This window comes from Centruroides sculpturatus, unplaced genomic scaffold (genome assembly GCF_000671375.1).
Source record: "Centruroides sculpturatus isolate CEXI.00-Female unplaced genomic scaffold, Cexi_2.0 scaffold391, whole genome shotgun sequence".
NCBI lineage: Eukaryota > Metazoa > Arthropoda > Arachnida > Scorpiones > Buthidae > Centruroides > Centruroides sculpturatus.
The window spans coordinates 630469-646167 of NW_019384657.1; the positions used below are offsets into that span (position 1 = coordinate 630469).

Below are 15699 nucleotides of genomic sequence, written 5' to 3' on the forward strand. Positions count from 1 at the left end.
GTCGTCGGTATGGATAAATAGTAAATAAATAAAATTTCTGATTGGAAATATCATTTGATTAGCAGATTGAAAAACTATAAAATTATAACTGTTCTATTTAATCTGTTTCCATCACATTCTAGTTCTGTAATTATCAAAAAATAATTTCATAACAAATTATTTGAAAATAATTTATAAGTTTCACATTTAAATTATATTCCAATAAATATTATTGCAAAAAGCAATCAGTCAAAACATTTTATAAATTGTATGAAATGCAATATAGAATAATAATATAATAAAATTATAATTAATAATATAGAATGATTCTGAAAATATCTACAAACCAAAATTCTATAAAAAAGCTTTATCACCTTTTGGTGCTAAAAATGATAAGAGATAAAATATAAGCAATTTCTCTATAGTAACAAATACATTAGTGTACTGTATTAGTGTGAGTGTATTGGTAACAAATACATTTTTTCAGACTTTGTAAAAGAATCTAGTTTATGAAACATAAATTAACATTCTAAATACTACCTCATGGGTTTCTGGTTCCATTATTCAAATTTAGAAGGTTAAAAGTTTGAATTTAGTTTGAATAGTGACTGATATCATTAGGAAGCTGAAGCTGTCCTAATACAGGACAAAAACATTCCTTCATGATAAATTTAAACAGTTGGCTACCTGAAATAAGCATTTAATATACCTACTTCAATATTTTTAGAAATACTATAGTCAAATTTATGTAACTAAAAAAAGAAGGTATTTAGTCAATCTAAATATATAAAATTACTTTTACTGACTGACTGACTGACTGATTGATTGATTGATTGATTCATCATTACCCAGAGCAAACCCCTGAACCAAAAGAGGTGAAATGTTGTAAATAGAATACGTCATGAAAACACACACTAAGAAGGGATGTTTTGAAACCCCCACGGGGGAGAAGTGAAGGATTAAGGCTTGACCTGAAGAATGGCTTCTACTGTACTACTTTAGATGTGATTTATTGTTTTCAACTACATATAGTTTTCATGAGTACTTAGGTATATTAAATTGATAATATTTCAGACATTGTTATAAATATTTTTATCTATCTCGATTTTTTAACCAAATGTTCAAACCATTTTAAGTTCAAATTTGTTATTGCATATTGGTTTGATTATAGAACGATTGTAAACGTTCTATAAATTGAAAACAATTCGTTAGATTCTCTGCAATTTTCATCATTCTCAGTGGTAGGTGTTATATAACAATTACTATGGTTGTTGAAATACCGAATATAAATGGGGTTTGCTTGCAAAATCCATGTGAGTGAAGTTGTGGGTAACAGCTAGTTGGTTATATTTAGAATACATGAAGGACTGTTAAAATTGTGTTAAAATCTAATACTCTTGTAATATTACAAATATTCAGACTGCTACACTTTAACAAAAAGGAACAGTGATTCTAAGGACGGATGAATTTAACGTCTGTTTTCCAGATGTCCCGTCTGCTAGGTGGGACATCTGGAATGTCCCGTCTGCTAGGTGGGAATCCACGTCTGCTCCCTTACTCTCCTCTATCCCCTGACCAAGCGATCTCTTCCCCTTTGTGACCCCCTCAGTTCTCTGAATTCTTGACCATTGAAGATGTGGGGAGTTAAGGGGAGTGGTGCTAATAGGTAGCAGATTTTAAACTTTGCTTACACCCCCCTTCTTAGCCCTGTCATCACCCCTGTGATGATACAACTTTATATTGGTGAGGTGAGCTATTTTCTTAATTCCACTTTCCGTTATACATATCACATTTTTAGGAATGTTGTAATATATTACAAGGGTGGGCAACCTTTTTTATAACATGGGCCAGAATAAATTTTACGTTTTTTCTGCAGGCCATAGTAGTTAATTGACACCTTGTGACCTGTAAATTTTTAGTCTGCAAATATTAAATAAATAAATAAATAAATAAACAGAAATTAATTACTACAGTCGACCCCNATTATGTGCATATGAACGACTTTTCAAAGGTCCATCTCTACTGGAGGTCGTTTGTTTACAATTATTAATTAATCATTTAAAATTATTACATTCTGTTTACATCAATAAAGTTTTTTTTTTCTCTCGTCGCGGTTTCATATGACTAACACAACTAATTCGATCTTTGATCGGTTTTTAACAATAGACGAATTTTTTCTAGTTTCTGTTTTAATAAATTTCTAATAATAAATATTTAATTTCAACTCATTTTTGGGGCTTCACACTAACTAGATATGTGCATATGAGTCACATGTGACTCATAATGCCGTGAACATGTTAAGAATGTGTTTTTTAAATATATAAGAAATATATGACTAAAAACTTGTTAATTAAATCAGATACACTAGAAAGGAGTATAAAATTAACATTTAATAGAAAATTGGAAAGGCATAATCAAGAATGAGCTACATTCTACTATAACATTATCATATTAATTTACTAAAAATAAGAATGAACTGTTAAGTTAGTATAGAGATAGGGAATGCTACTAAAAAACATTCTACCATATTTTCATATAATTACATCTAAAACTAACTCAACAATACAGTCATATTCCTACCAGGCTATAATATAGTTAATTAACTAGTTAAGTGAGTTATATTGAGAAACTCAAAATGATGTTTATTGATGTAGTTAGTCTAGACAAGCAGTTTGATCAGTAATATGTTGCAAATGAAAGATTATAAGTGATTTATTGTTGATAAAAAACAAAATATGATGAAAATACAGATAAAAAAAAGTGTAATAAAAAAAATTATTTCTTGGAAAATATAATTAACTCTCAAATAAGATATAATCAAAAAAGCTTAATAACAAAAAGGTCAAAATACCTCTTTGTTATTAAGCATGAAAAATTAAGCATTTTTTGATTATATCATATCTGAGAGTTAATTATATTCTCCAAGAAATAATTTATACACATATCAGGATTCTATTGAGCATTTTGACACCAAAATTATCAAAATTTAACATGGGAATGTTTTTTTTGAACTCAGACACTAAACTGCAAAAGTCATGCACTCACTTACTGCTTGCCCAGGCAATTAAGTAATTTGGACTAGATATAGGTGGTTAAGCTTGTGTTAAATTTAATCACAATTAGCATAACTGTTAGCAAATTTGCTCACTAAAGCAGGAGTTGGGGTTTCTGTTTCACTCTGATCAGATTTTTTTCTTCCATAATATTTTAAATTAAATTAATTTATTTTATATAAATTTCTAATAGCATTAAATAGATAAATAAAATTTCTATTGACATTTCGGATTTTAAAGAGTGTTTTTCCAAAAGTATTATTGTAAACTTAGCTATTAAGGAAATAATGTTTGACTACTATTAGACTAATACACAATGTAATAAATATTATGTAAAAGTGTTGTAATGTATAGCATTAATTAATTTATATGTGATACTTTTTTATAGGATTGATCTGCGTTCCAGTTATCTTCTAAATAGCAAAATTATTGGAATTGAAGATGCGGATTATGTTCTATTTATTGGTACAAATCCAAGATTAGAAGCACCACTTATTAATGCAAGAGTGAGAAAAGCATGGCTGCACAATGAACTTGAAGTTGGACTCATTGGCCCAAAGTTGGATTTAAGTTATGATTATGAAGTATGTTTAATATTATAAATTAATATAAAGTCTGGTAGGAAACCAGGTTATTATAAATAGATAGTTATTAACTTTTGAAAATATTTATCAAGAAATTTTCAAGTACAAGATTTCAAACAGTATAATGTGCCATTTATGTTTTGCAGATGAATGAAGGCCACTTGAATGATGTCATGTGCAGACTCTTAACATCTTCAAAGAATGTCATGTATAGAGTGGCACAATATTATTCTCGGGTATGTTATTAATTGTAAGGAATTTTTGCCTTAAAAATTGCAATACTTTATGAACAAAGACTGTACTATATGAAGATTGCCCATTCTTAATGAAAAAATTCCTCACTCAATCAGTAACATACTCAAGAATATGTTGTGCATGCATGATATATGTTTAATATGTGAAGAGTGTCTGCGCATGAATGAGTCACTTGGGTGATGTCATCTTCTAAGTTGAAATGGCAAATTATATTCTTTGAAATCTTGTATTAGAAAATTTCATAATAAACATTCAAAAGATAAAACCATCTATTCATAATTGCCTGTTTCCCTCCACATCCTGTATAACAAGAAATTAAATAATGTATTTTAATATAAAATATTAAGAAATTGAAAAAAGTTTTCAATAAAATTGTACAAATATTAANAATTCGCTGTCAGCCTCCAGTTTAACAACTGTACGTTGCCATTTGAATAATGGAGAGCAACCTAAATAAGAGTTGTAGCTACGATTTTCGTGGCGAACTGCAGCATCCAAGCAAGTTTTCCATCCGCCTTTGAAATCTGGATAGCAATTAAGGAATTTCTTGAGATCCCGTATCTTTCTCTCACATACTCTGTTTCCCGCAGCATGATAAGGGGATGTGGTTTTTAATGTGATATTCCTGTCTCTGGCCCATTGCTTGAAACTCTCCGATTTAAAGGTAGATCTGCAATCGCTGATGATAGTAGTTACCTTATTGTTTAATGGTAATTTATCCAAATAACGGATGACACTACGCTCACCTCCTTCATAGCTTTAGCATAAGTTATCCGCGTAGCTTCGTCTATGACCACTAGAAGTGATTTAGTCGTTCTTACCCCTTTGCTTCGTTTCTGAAGCTCTGCAAAATCAATGTGTACCGTATTGAATGGTGTTTTTGATTGTGGGGGTAAATAGAGTTGGTCTTGACGGGGGTCGGTATTTAAACTTGACGGATTGACATATCGGACAGGTCTGCACGTAACATTGGATACTTTGTCTCATGTTAGGCCACCAGAACTGTGCCCTTAATTTATAATAAGTCCTCCAAAACCCATCATGACCCCCACTGTCCGGATCATCATGATACTGCTTCATAATGCTGTTTTGAGTATTTTTCAGGACAATCAACTCTTTATTCTTGGTCTTCTGCCATTTGTGTTTGTCGATTTGGTGGACTGGCATAGATTTCACGTGAGGACACAATCTGGAGATGGCATCCGCGTCTGTCAATTCTTTTCCAGAGCAGTGGTTAATTTTCATATCATAGGTTTGTAGAAAGACTTGCCACCGACCTAACCTTCCTTTCGGATCTTTTAATTCAATTAAAAAGGTAAGCGCTTGGTGATCGGTATGCACGGTGAATTTCCTTCCCTCCAAGAAACTTTGAAAATATTTAATCGCCTTGATCACGGCTAAACACCCCTTTTCAGTTGTGCTGTAGTTAACCTCTGCTGACGTAAAAGTATATGATTGGTATCCTATCACTCGTAATTGTCTTCCCCATATCGCATCGGTGTCCCGCTGGTATAATATGGAGCCGCAGCCATAATGGGATGCATCGGTACAAAGCTCGAAGTTCAGCTTCCAATCAGGAGTTTGTAATATAGGATTTGATATAATTCTTTGAATCAATTCTTGATAGGCTTGCTCACATTCTTTTGTCCACTCGAAGGGAACGTCTTTCTGTTTAAGTCGATCTAAAGTCGAACAATAGCGGCATAATTCAGAATAAAGGCACAAAAGTGTCCAGTCAGTCCCGTGAAACACCTTACCGTGTGAAGATCATGGGGCCGAGGCATATTACGGACTTTTTCGATTGACTCTGTTGCTGTAGTTTTGCTAAAACTATCTATAACTCTTCCCAAGAATTTGATTTTATTTACATTAAATTCTGATTTATTTAGGTTTATAACAAAGTTTGCGTTGTATAGCCTCTCTAATACTCGATAGGTGAGCTCCGCATTACTTGTTTTATTGTCAGCCCGTGCTTATATCATCGATATAATTCCAGACTTTTTCATTATCCAAGAGGTCCCCCAGTACCTTATTCATAACTTTTTGGAATAATGCTGGAGAATTTTTCCAACCTTGAGGCAAACGAGTATACTGATAGTGTCCAAATGGGGTGACAAACGCCATATACTTTCTAGTCTCTCACTAATTCCAATCTGCCAAAATCCATCTTTTAAGTCCAATTTTGTAAAATATTTACATCCTCTGAATCCATTGATGATGATATCTATTAAAGGAAAGGGATAAGGATCCAATTCCGTCACTTTGTTGATTTTCATATAGTTGTGAGCCAATCTATAATCGCCATTCCCTTTGGGAAGAACAACACAAGGAGAAGCATAAGGAGATGATGTTTCTTCTATTATGCCTTGTGCTAACACGTCTTTTATTTTGATCCTTAACCACTGATATTTGTCACGAGACAACCGATAGGGTTTACATTTAAGCACCTTCGTATCTGTTAAATTAAAATCGACAGTGAACTTAGGTGGTCTGGAATAATCGGGTTGATCGATGCCCGGAAAATGCCGCAAAACTTCTTCTTTTTGTAGTATAATTTTGTCTGTTTTAGCTAATAAGACTTCCTGCTTACCAAAATTCCAACAGATATTGAGTTTTTCCAATGTGTGGATCCCTAGCAAAAGTTCATAGTCCATTTCCTTAACGATAATTGCTTCTATGTGTTGAGTTCGATCTCTAAAATTTATAGTGGCCAACACACCTTCTTTATATACCATGAGTGCTCCATTAAATGATTTTAAGACTGTATGTATTGGGTAGGATTTTAGTTTGCATTTATCTACTAGTTTAGGACTAATTAAGTTGACCGTGGATCCTGGATCAAAAAAAACTGCACAATGCACGTTATTCACTTCCATTGAGAAAACACGAGGATCATTATGTTCCGTGAATAAACAATGGTCCGATTTTGTCAGAGGGATTGGTAAACCCTTCTTTACTCATTTTTTGCATCTTCCCTATTTTCCAGATTCTCATTCAAATAGTTTCTACCGGAAGGGAGACCACTATCAATTTCATTCACAGAGGTAAAACTTTGGTTACCACGCATATTATTATCCCTTCTTTCGATTTTCCTTGGTACCGATTTTTTGGTAGGTACCAATTTGCTCAATCCGACACGTAAGTCTTCTTTATAACGTCTTTCTGTTTAAGTCGATCTAAAGTCGAACAAATTTATAACATTAAATTTATATAATAATTTATAATATAAAACTTCGTTTCTGTATTTCAGAAATTAGCAAATGCCAAAAAACCATTAATAATTGTTGGAAGTTCCATACTTCAACGAAAAGATAACACTTCTATTTATAGTGCAGTAAGAAAGTTTGCTGATCAGTGCCAATTGAAATGTGAAAGTGATTGGAAAGTTTTAAACATTTTACATCGAGTGAGTGTATTTAATTAAATATTTGGATTTTCTCGCATATTAATGGTAATTTTTTACTGTATTATTCACTTTTTCATTTAAAAATCTTACCTTCAAAAATTAAAAAAATACCATCCTTACAGATATTTATTTTCATACATTTTTGCTTGTGATCATATACTATGTCCTCACAAGTGAATAAGTTTCAGACTTTATTGCACATGGATAAAATCACAAGTGATATGAAAATAGGGTAGCATAGTCATAGTGTTTTATTTTATTTTTTATTTTTAATATTATGGACAATTTCCTCATGTGTTTGTGTTTGTTAAACTTCATATATAACAATACCATCATATCTGAAAATATAAAGAAATAAAAATTTTATTTAACGATGTAAGAGTTAAATCTTCAGAGACTTCATTTTCACTAAACAGGAAATGACAGAAATTTTCACTAAACATGAGGAATAATAATAATGCTAATGATATGGTAATAATAATATAATTTTGTTATGCAAAAAAAAAACTAAAATTGCAAAGGTTTGAATCCACATCATGTAGCTCCACTGCCTAGCATCTTATTCACTCAGCCATGATCATCACAACAAGAAGCAAAGCTTCCAAAGACTTATAAGCTAAACACTTGATTTTCAGAGGCCCATTTTTTGGAAATGCTTGAAAAGTGGGTCTTATTATTTAGACAAGGAACTGTTTGTATTTAAGGCTACATGCTCACCATGTTTCATTTGAATCAAAGACCTGAATGTTTGGCCCTCTCCTTGTTAGCAGTAGAAATAATTTTTTAATGAATAATTCCAAATAACACAGTTGATTACAATGCTTAAATGGTATTTCACATGTTCTGTCATATCAAAATTTTTGTTTCAGTACACTGAAAAAAAGAACAAAGTGGAAAAAAGTCATCCCAAAACATACCCCAAGTTTTCTGTCAGTTGATAAAAACATCTTCAATTTGGAAACGCTGGACAGCATTGCACAAAAACTGCCTTCCGTTCTCAATGTTGCTTCCTACTTTTCTGCTCAAACTTACCACATGATGTTATGAAATCACTAAATGTATGATGCACATGACTTCTTTCTCACAGGAGCTTGACATTCTGATGTATTTCCTGTGATTTTTTATTCAATTTTACGCTAAATTTCAAAATAAGCAGACTAGGAATTTTATTACCATTTGCTATCTCTGGTATTGTTGCATTGGAATGTTTTTGAAACTAGATGTCATTAGTCATTATAATTTTTATATTAAAACTAACTTTCAAAATATAATTTTTTTGGGTATTACATTTATTAATATTTTGTTTGTGCAAAATAAAAACATAATTTTGGATGATACAATAGCCACAATTATTCTTTTCAAAAAAGTGTAATTTTCATTAGGCTTAACATCAACGAAAATTCAACATGATGCCACATGCAATGGAGAAAACTNGTCTTTTATTTTGATCCTTAACCACTGATATTTGTCACGAGACAACCGATAGGGTTTACATTTAAGCACCTTCGTATCTGTTAAATTAAAATCGACAGTGAACTTAGGTGGTCTGGAATAATCGGGTTGATCGATGCCCGGAAAATGCCGCAAAACTTCTTCTTTTTGTAGTATAATTTTGTCTGTTTTAGCTAATAAGACTTCCTGCTTACCAAAATTCCAACAGATATTGAGTTTTTCCAATGTGTGGATCCCTAGCAAAAGTTCATAGTCCATTTCCTTAACGATAATTGCTTCTATGTGTTGAGTTCGATCTCTAAAATTTATAGTGGCCAACACACCTTCTTTATATACCATGAGTGCTCCATTAAATGATTTTAAGACTGTATGTATTGGGTAGGATTTTAGTTTGCATTTATCTACTAGTTTAGGACTAATTAAGTTGACCGTGGATCCTGGATCAAAAAAAACTGCACAATGCACGTTATTCACTTCCATTGAGAAAACACGAGGATCATTATGTTCCGTGAATAAACAATGGTCCGATTTTGTCAGAGGGATTGGTAAACCCTTCTTTACTCATTTTTTGCATCTTCCCTATTTTCCAGATTCTCATTCAAATAGTTTCTACCGGAAGGGAGACCACTATCAATTTCATTCACAGAGGTAAAACTTTGGTTACCACGCATATTATTATCCCTTCTTTCGATTTTCCTTGGTACCGATTTTTTGGTAGGTACCAATTTGCTCAATCCGACACGTAAGTCTTCTTTATCATTAAAATTGTGTTGTAGAAGAATAGCTTGCATATCCGCAGGTAGTCCACGCATTACCATGGTGATAAAGCTTTGTTTCCCAATATCCGGATATGCAAATTGGATACGCCGTTGTTTTGAAAATAATATTCTAATAGTGAACCACCACGATATTCCCACATATCCGCTGATATGGACAGTTGGATTCGATTCTGTCCGAATGCACTAAGAAAAGAGTTTTTCCATTTCTCCCAATTATCACTGACCCTATCTAGTACTCGAGAATTGTACCATTTTACCCTCCAAGTAATTTCGAAGGTTACGAATCTTTTGTTCGTCGGTAACCCATTTGTGAGATGCACACGCATGTTCGTATGAAATTATCCAAATATGCACTTCCTCCAATTTTCCATCATATTTTTCTATATTGATTGTATCACGTGATGGGTTTAGTGACATTTTTTTGATGGTATGCCGAAAAGAGTTCATAATCTTCAACGTCTCGGCTTGTTGGTCCATGTACAGCTTTTGCAACTGAACCATTTGCGCCAACACATCCGACTTCGGGTCACGTGAACTGTCCGTAGGAGGAGTACTGTCCGTAGCGGCCGGTCTTAGTAAAGTCTTATCAAGATAAAGCTCACCTTCTGTCTCCGATAATGAAATAGTTAGTGTCCGGTAATTCGTCATCATCCGGCTAGCAGTTTGAAAAACCGCCGAGGATGAAATAGCTGGATGATTTTCGATTCCTTGAAATTCTTGATCGACTTCTGTCCATTCGTCTCCCCATCTACTTGATATCGGGAGATAATGTAGGAATCTTCGATCCTCTGTACTAAGAATTTGAAAAGCATAATTCTATTCTACTTCTACTTCAAAACTATATAAACTTAACTGTGTACTGAGATCCTGTCGACTGCGCCAATTTGTAATATTACAAATATTCAGACTGCTACACTTTAACAAAAAGGAACAGTGATTTGAAGGGCGGATGAATTTAACATCTGTTTTCCAGATGTCCCGTCTGCAAGGTGGGGACTTTACTCTCCTCTATCCCCTGATCAAGCGATCTCTTCCCCTTTGTGACCCCCTCAGTTCCTCGAATTCTTGACCATTGCAGCTGTGGGGAGTTAAGGGAAGTGGTGCTAATGGGTAGCAGATTTTAAACTCTGCTTACAACTCTTCATCTATATTTTGTCTAAATTTTATATTATGAAACTTGCATGCGCAGACAATTTCTTCTACTTTCATTTGATCACTCTATATATAATAAAGTTATAACTTGGGGAAGTAGCATGAAGAGTTTGGCAAGTCTAAGTTAGACTTGGCAAAACAACTCCTTATACTATTGATTGTGGATATTACTGCTCTATATTTATATATTTAAATATGCTGGTGTTTTTTACAATATTAACTTTGTTTCTGTCATAACAAACATGTCACACATTTTGACTAGGATAAATATATCTTGTTATATTCATATGAATATTATAAAGAAAAAACTTATTTTTTATTGCTTTAGGTAGCAAGTCAAGTTGCTGCTCTAGATATTGGATATAAGCCTGGAATTCAATATATACGTGACAATCCTCCTAAAGTATTATATTTGCTTGGAGCTGATGAAGGCATTATTACAAAAACTGACATTCCTGAGAATTGTTTTATCATTTTTCAAGGTAATTAATTCTTGTAAAAATCGTAATTATTTTTATTTATTAATTATAGCTTCAATTTCATAAAAAATTAAAAAGTTGTTTCATTTATATTGATTTTGTATTCATAATTAAATTTATATTTAGTGATATGCTAAATATATCAGAGTAAATAGCTAAATATTTCTTATTGACTAAAATATGTGTTTACCTTTCTGGAAATTAAAAAAAACAAAATCACAATAAAAAATAATACAAAAACTGATTGATAAATAGGATTGCTAGCACAATATTCTGTTAAATGCAAAGATAGAAACTTGCGACTACAACCATTTAGTAGTCACAAGTGTGTGTTCTGTATACACAAAGTCTCAGTTGACTGTGTTGTATCAAATTTAAACATGAACTTATTTTCCTTGTTCCATGCAAAGAAGTGATCTAGTAAAGGAGAAACAGTCAAAGTTGTATTGTAAAATTCTGGAAAGAACTATCTTTTTTGTATCACATCAATGCCAGACTGTACTTTGTTAAGAAAATAGCAAAGACATTCAAATCCAAAGTTACAGATTTTTCTGTTCTCTCCTTATTGTCCTGATCTGACACTGTTTAACTTCTAGTCATTAAAAGTTTAATTAAATTGAAGTGTTGAAAGGTTGACATTTTTTTTATTGGAAACAAAGTTTAAGGTGCAGTATAGGAACAGACTGGGGAAAAACCAGAAAGTTTTTATGTACAGAATGTAAAAATGGATCAAATGTTTGGAAAAATGCATCATTGAACAGTGATGAAGTTAAAAACTAAATATTCACAATGAAAATAGATGATACTAAACCTTTCTCAAACCAATCGTTTAAAAATAGAGACTTTATTTATCAATTAATATTTGTATGTTTACTTTCATAACAAATAACTGTAGTGATTACAAGATATATAAAGTTCATATAATTTTGGAAAAATCAAATTTTATATGTTCAGATAGTATAGGATGGGTGGCAAACCTTTTTGAGCCAGCATGCCATATAGTAAGTGTACTTCGCTTTAAAGATGTTTATGCATGCCAAAGTTGTAGACTTTGAATAACAATATTTAAATACATTAAACGAATATGCTTTAATTAGAATAAATGTAAAAAAGCTGATTGAAAAAAGGATGATCAGTTGATAAACTGAAAGGAGGATTGAAAAAGACAGATGATAAATCGAAGTCATATGGTACATTATGTGCCAGATCTCTTTATGTGCCACTTTGAGCACGTTTGCCACCTCTGGTATAGGACAGTATAGGACATTATAATTGTAATTCTGTTGAAGTGTCAGTTGATTTATAAAGTTAATTTAAACAATATTTTTTCAGTTAATATTGTTTATTAAATAATTACTTTAATAATTTCTATATATTTTTTTAAATTTGAGTTTCCAATTATTGGAATAAGATAAAATATGAATACTTATTCAGGTCATCACGGTGACAGAGGAGCTGAAATGGCTGATGTCATTCTTCCTGGTGCTGCTTATACTGAGAAACAGGCAACATATGTCAATACGGAAGGTCGGGCCCAACAGACAATCACTGCAAATAATCCACCTGGATTTGCAAGAGAAGATTGGAAGATTATTCGAGCACTTTCTGAAGTAAATTTGATTTGTTTTGATTAATGTTGACATATTATGATATTATGACTAAGTTATTGAAGTTATGATATTATGACTAAGTTATTAAGAAAGTATATTCTGTCAGAAAATATTTTTGAAATTGCCAGACTGTTTTTTCCTGTAACACTCAGAAAACAGCTGTTGTAATATTACCAGGTGCTTATTAACCCCTCAGCAGTGACCTACAGATATATTCGCAAAATTCTTTTGTGGATATTGCCAAAAGCTAGCCAAAAATTACCGTGAAAAAATTCACATAAAAAAGGAATTATGTAACAATAAAAAAAAGACTTTCCTTTACTAGACATAACTGTTTACAAAATCTTTTTCTGAAAGAATAATGAGAAAAAACGCGTGGAAAAATACGTAAAAAATTTCCCACATTTATTCTCCACTACATAGGGATAGCACCATGTCTGACTAACCCACATCTGAAAAGTTAAGAAAGTCTTTACTGCTGAACACAAGCAACTCATGGTAATCAGGGAGGAAGGGTCATAAGGATAAGTAAAACACTTTATTCAAAATACTTATTTTGACATAGGATTTCTCAAAGCACACATTATTATTAAACATGGGAATGGTGATACAGTAAGACCACACTTAATGCAGGGAATCATTCCTAGACGACAAAGTGTTAAGCAAAACAGTGTTAAACGAGGTCATTTTAAGATAGAATAAATAGGGATAGGTGAATACTTGACCAAAAATAAACAAATTTTACTTTAATTTTAAGTTATTTTTTATATTAATTTGTATAATAATATATGTTAAATAACACATCAACATATGTACACAGAAGTGTAAAGTTCACTTTTTGTGACGAAGGTCCCGACTTTTCTGAAATTCTTGTTCTTTTNATTATAATGAAAATAAGAACCTAAGTTACATTGAATTATATTGTAGAAAAAATCTCCAAATTGATTACTCTCAAAAATAATATTCCCCACCAATATTAATGTATACATCATAAATAAAAATACTAAAAATAATTTACCTCACAAGTATGGCAGTAATACTTCAGTGATTCACCTGAATGTGCTGAACATGTTATTGGTTTATGAATTGCAATCCCATCACTGGATGATTTCATGTCTTCAAAGGATACTACCTAAATTGATAATACACTTTTAAGTTTACAGATGTAATTGTAATTTCAAATTTAAAAGTGCACGAGTTTTCAAATTCCAAAATAAGAATTTGAAATTCAAACTAACTTTTAATAAAATTAAAAATTTATGAACCTAAATCACATAATTTTCTTAGCATATAATGATTTCTTAACCTATCCTGTGTTATTCCCGAGATATCTGAGGTCGTGACCTCTGACCTCAACCAGTTGACCCAAGATATCTTGTTGTAGCATCGGAACATTTTTGAAACTAGATGTCATTAGTCATTATAATTTTTATATTAAAACTAACTTTCAAAATATAATTTTTTTGGGTATTACATTTATTACAGTGGAACCCCGGTTAACGAACTTAATCCATTCTGCGACTCCATTCGTTAACTGAATTGTTCGTTAACCGAAGCAATTTTTCCCATAGAAATTAATGCAAATGCAATTAATTCGTTCTAGTCTCCAAAATTTTTGTCATTTTATTTGAAATATACAGTAATTTTCTTTGATGAAAATGTAGGAAAATGTAGTATCTATCATTACAGCAACAAACATGTAAACTTTGTTTAATAATACCTTCGTTTGTTGTAGTTGGTGGAGAAAAGTGAAGATATACGAACCTTAATGATTAGAAGGGGAATCCCCTCCAAAAAAATAACGGGTAGCACTTCATCGGAAGATTCTTCGAGTCGAAGTCTCTTTCGATAAAAACCCACCAGTGGCTAAGTGGTCTTCGTACCTTGAACACGGGGAGTTTGTTCGTGGGTTCGCACCTTGCTGAGACGGGCTGGCTACGTGGAGTTTTCTGGGATTTATCCACATCTGTAACGCCTAAATAGGGGCCAGTTTCCCTTAAAAACACCTCCCAGAAGGCATTTCACCCTAGTCAGATTGCCCAAGTGTTGCGTTGCCATAACTTAACAATGAAACAAACTCTTTCCGTAAGGAACAAGAAATTGATCTAAAGATTGTCTTACTCTTTTAATGAAAATTTTTCTCAAATGCGATAGCGCATTGTCGTTTTCTATTGCCACTATGAATTTTTTCTTTCTTTGATACCATATTGATTAAATATATAAATCACAAAACTGAAAAAAAGAAGTATAGCACAAACACTCGGAAAAGCAATGCTTAATTCGCGCATGCCTAACACCAACTGAAATTTGACACAATATACTGTCACATTCATTATCCGAATTTTGTTCGTTATCTGAGACAAAATTTTTGCAAAATAAAAGTTCGTTAACCGATTTGGTCGTTAACCAGGACGTTCGTTAACCGGGGTTCCACTGTATATCTATTTTGTTTGTGCAAAATAAAAAAATAATTTCGGACAATATAATAGCCACAATTATTCTTTTCAAAAACGTGTAATTTTTGTTAGGCTTAACAGTGACGGGAACATTTAACACAGTGTCACACGCAATGGAGAAAACTTTGACCATCAAATAGTTTAATAAAAATATCACCAAGTGGCAATTTTGGCACTATGCATTGTGACCTCTAACACAACTATTTCTTTTATAAGAAAGCATTGGGTATCCAAATTTTTTAATGTAAAATTTCTTTATTAAAAGTTGTAGTAAAATTTATGGTGAGAATCAAAAAATGGATATAACAAATTTACCTCAGAAAAACTTTTGAGTGCATAAAGAAAAACACATCTTAATTAATTAATAGCCTAAAGAATTCCACTTTTATTAGTTAATTATGAAAAGTTTATTTTAAATTGTATTTAATTTTTCTTCTTTCAAATAATTAAATAAATACAAAAAATAACTATTTGATGACTGATGATATTAACCC

The 15699-nt window shown here is 32.0% G+C and overlaps 1 protein-coding gene across 1 annotated transcript in view; it reads left to right on the plus strand.

The window, feature by feature from the left end:
* Positions 1-13043, plus strand: part of LOC111626473 (NADH-ubiquinone oxidoreductase 75 kDa subunit, mitochondrial-like) — a 42880-nt gene extending 29837 nt beyond the window's left edge. Inside the window, exons 13-17 of the mRNA XM_023369850.1 lie at positions 3421-3620; positions 6579-6638; positions 7129-7277; positions 10989-11142; positions 12574-13043. Coding sequence (XP_023225618.1) covers positions 3421-3620; positions 6579-6638; positions 7129-7277; positions 10989-11142; positions 12574-12773 — 763 coding nt within the window. The 3' untranslated portion in view covers positions 12774-13043. The remainder of the gene's footprint in view (positions 1-3420; positions 3621-6578; positions 6639-7128; positions 7278-10988; positions 11143-12573) is intronic.
* The last annotated feature ends 2656 nt before the right edge of the window (positions 13044-15699 follow it).